General features: G+C 43.0%; 1 protein-coding gene across 1 annotated transcript; it reads right to left on the reverse strand.

The window, feature by feature from the left end:
• Nucleotides 1–1,106: 1,106 nt before the first annotated feature.
• Nucleotides 1,107–1,831, reverse strand: LOC142640256 (uncharacterized). Its single transcript, XM_075814329.1, has 2 exons — nucleotides 1,499–1,831; nucleotides 1,107–1,424 (listed from the first exon to the last, which is right to left on the reverse strand). Exons 1-2 carry the CDS (start codon nucleotides 1,829–1,831, stop codon nucleotides 1,107–1,109), a joined length of 651 nt encoding a protein of 216 aa, XP_075670444.1.
• Between the last annotated feature and the right edge of the window lie 999 nt (nucleotides 1,832–2,830).

Genomic DNA, 2,830 nt, shown 5'->3' on the forward strand with positions numbered 1-2,830 from the left:
GCCATTCAGCAGTTTCCCACCGATCAACCGGTAGTGAATGTTGACCATACTCGGCCAGACCAACCTCAAGACCCTACTGCTTAAAGAATGTTTTTTTTTTCCATTTATGTTGGTGTTCTTTTTTTCTTTTTTCTTTTTTTTTTATCCCTGGTTCATTTACTTATGGTCACCAAGGTGTGGTGACAAGACAATTTCTCTTTGGTTGACTGAACTGATGCTATTTTGTGTTTATGAAACTTGTATCATTAGTGTGGTTTATTTTATTTTGTTTATCTAAACTTCTTTCTTATTATATTTGTTCAGTCTCATTACAGCCTGCGTAGGGTTCCTGCTTCTAGACATACTTCTACTTTAAACACAACTGGTATGATGTATGTGTGGCAGGATTAATCCAGACCAAACTTCTATCCGTAGGGAAATGGATATCAAGTTTCCCCCTGATCGGTGAACGGGATCGAACCGAACTGAGCTTCTGTCCTTAGCGAAAGAAATGTAAGGTTTCCACTCGGTTGGTGAACGGGTTCAAACCGAACCAAGCTTCTGTCCTTAAAGAAATAGATAGAAGGTTTCCACTTGGTCGGTGACCAGGATTGAACCGAACCAAGCTTCTATCCTTAGAGAAATAGATAGGTTTCCACTTGGTCGGTGACCGGGATCAAACTGAACCAAGCTTCTGTCCTTAATGAAATAAATGTAAGGTTTCCACTTGGTTAGTGACCGGGATCGAACCGAACCAAGCTTCTGTCCTTAGAGAAATAGATAGGTTTCCATTTGGTCGGTGACCGGATCGAACTAAACCAAGCTTCTGTCCTTAGTGAAATAAATGTAAGGTTTTCACTTGGTTGGTGACTGGGATCGAACTGAACCAAGCTTCTGTCCTTAGAGAAATAGATAGGGTTCCGCTTGGCCGGTGACTGGAATCGAACCAAACCAAGCTTCTGTCTTTAGAGAAATAGATATGGGGAGGGGGGGCAGGATCAACAACTTTTCACATAATGTACATATACCTCCTTATCCACATAGCATTTCATACATGGTACCATTATACTTTACATAACACATGCTTTACAAAGTTAATGATAGAACTTCCCTAAATTCTGAAAGTTCTAGGACCGAGGAAGGGGTCTTTCTTCCATGTCCTCGAGATAGTACACCCCTGCGCTTACTATAGCGATGACTCTGTACGGTCCTTCCCAATTTGGTGCTAACTTCCTGGCATTAACGTCTCGGGCACTTCCCACTACCTTTCGTAATACTAAGTCTCCAGCCACAAAATCCCTTACCTTCACACCTTGGTTATACCGCCTAGCAAGCTTTTCTTGATAGTTGGCCATGTGAACCATTGTCGCTTCTCGGTGCTCTTCCAACAAATCCAACTGATCTGACATCATGCTTACATTATTGGCCAAAGAAAAATTCAAAACCTGCGCACTACACAAGCTTATTTGCACCAGGATCACAGCTTCTACTCCATGTGTTAGGTAGTAAGGAGTCTCACCTGTTGACCTTCTCGAGGTTGTTCGGTATACCCATAGAACGTTTGGCAATTCCTCTTCTTTAATCCGTTAACAATTACTTTATTCATGGCTTTAGCTTGATTGTTGCTCTGGGGATATGCTGGTGTAGAATACCTATTCTTAATGCTGAGGTCACTGCAGTACTTACAGAACGCTTTGCTATCAAATTGTAAACCGTTAACTGAGACGAGAGATTCTGGCACCCCAAACCAGGTCACTATATTTTTCCACACGAACTTCTTAACATCCACATCTAGGATATTGGCTAACGCTTCGGCCTTAATCCACTTAGTGAAATAGTCCACTGCCGCCATAACAAACTGTCGATTTCCTGTAGCTCGGGGAAAAGGACCGATTATGTCTAGTCCTCATTGCGCGAATGGCCAAGGGTTGCTAACTGGATTTAGACTTCCTGCCAGCCAATGTATTAACGGGGCGTGCTTCTGACATTGCTCGCATTTTTCGACATATTCGACAGCATTTTTCTGCATCTTAGGCCACCAGAACCCTTGAGTCATTACTCAGTGAGCCAACGACTGTCCCCCTACATATCTACCGCAAACTCCTTTGTGGAGCTCAGTTAAGATTTCATCAACTTTGCTGGGATGGAGGCACAACAAGTAAGGACCCCCAAAAGATCTTCGATATAACCTACAATCCCCAGACAATCAAAACCAAGCAAAAACTCTTCGCACCCTCTCGGCTTCTTTCACATCGTTTAGTAGACAGTTTTCAACTAGAAACTCAACAATCAAATCCATCCATCATGGCTTAGGCATCAAAATGATGAAAATTTATACTTTTGTGTCTATACTAGGCTCCTTTACTACCTCTACTTTGGTCAGCCGTGGTACATCTTCTACTAGGGATAACGCTAATGTTGCCAAAGAATCTGCATGCCTATTCTGTCCTCAGGAAATTTGAATTATTCTCACTGTCTAAAACTGATTCATTGTTTGCTTGACTAACTTCAAATAATCGACCATTCGAGGATCCTTGGCCTCAAAACTACCCTCCACCTATCTGACCACCAACCGAGAATCAGAGTATATTTCTAGCTCCTGAGCCCCAAGACTGAGTGTTGCCCTTAAGCCGGCCAACAAGGCTTCATATTTAGTTTCATTGTTCAATGCCTTAAAGCCCAACTTGAATGAATGCTCCACCCTTATTCCCTCAGGCATTACCAACACAACTCCTGCTCCTAACCCCAGGGCGCTGGATGCACCGTCCACAAACACCCTCCACAGTCGAGCTTTCACATGACACATAATCTCGGCTTCTCTTTGGGGAGTAAACTCTGCAACAAAGTCCGC

The sequence above is a fragment of the Castanea sativa genome, chromosome 6, assembly GCF_040712315.1.
Source record: "Castanea sativa cultivar Marrone di Chiusa Pesio chromosome 6, ASM4071231v1".
NCBI lineage: Eukaryota > Viridiplantae > Streptophyta > Magnoliopsida > Fagales > Fagaceae > Castanea > Castanea sativa.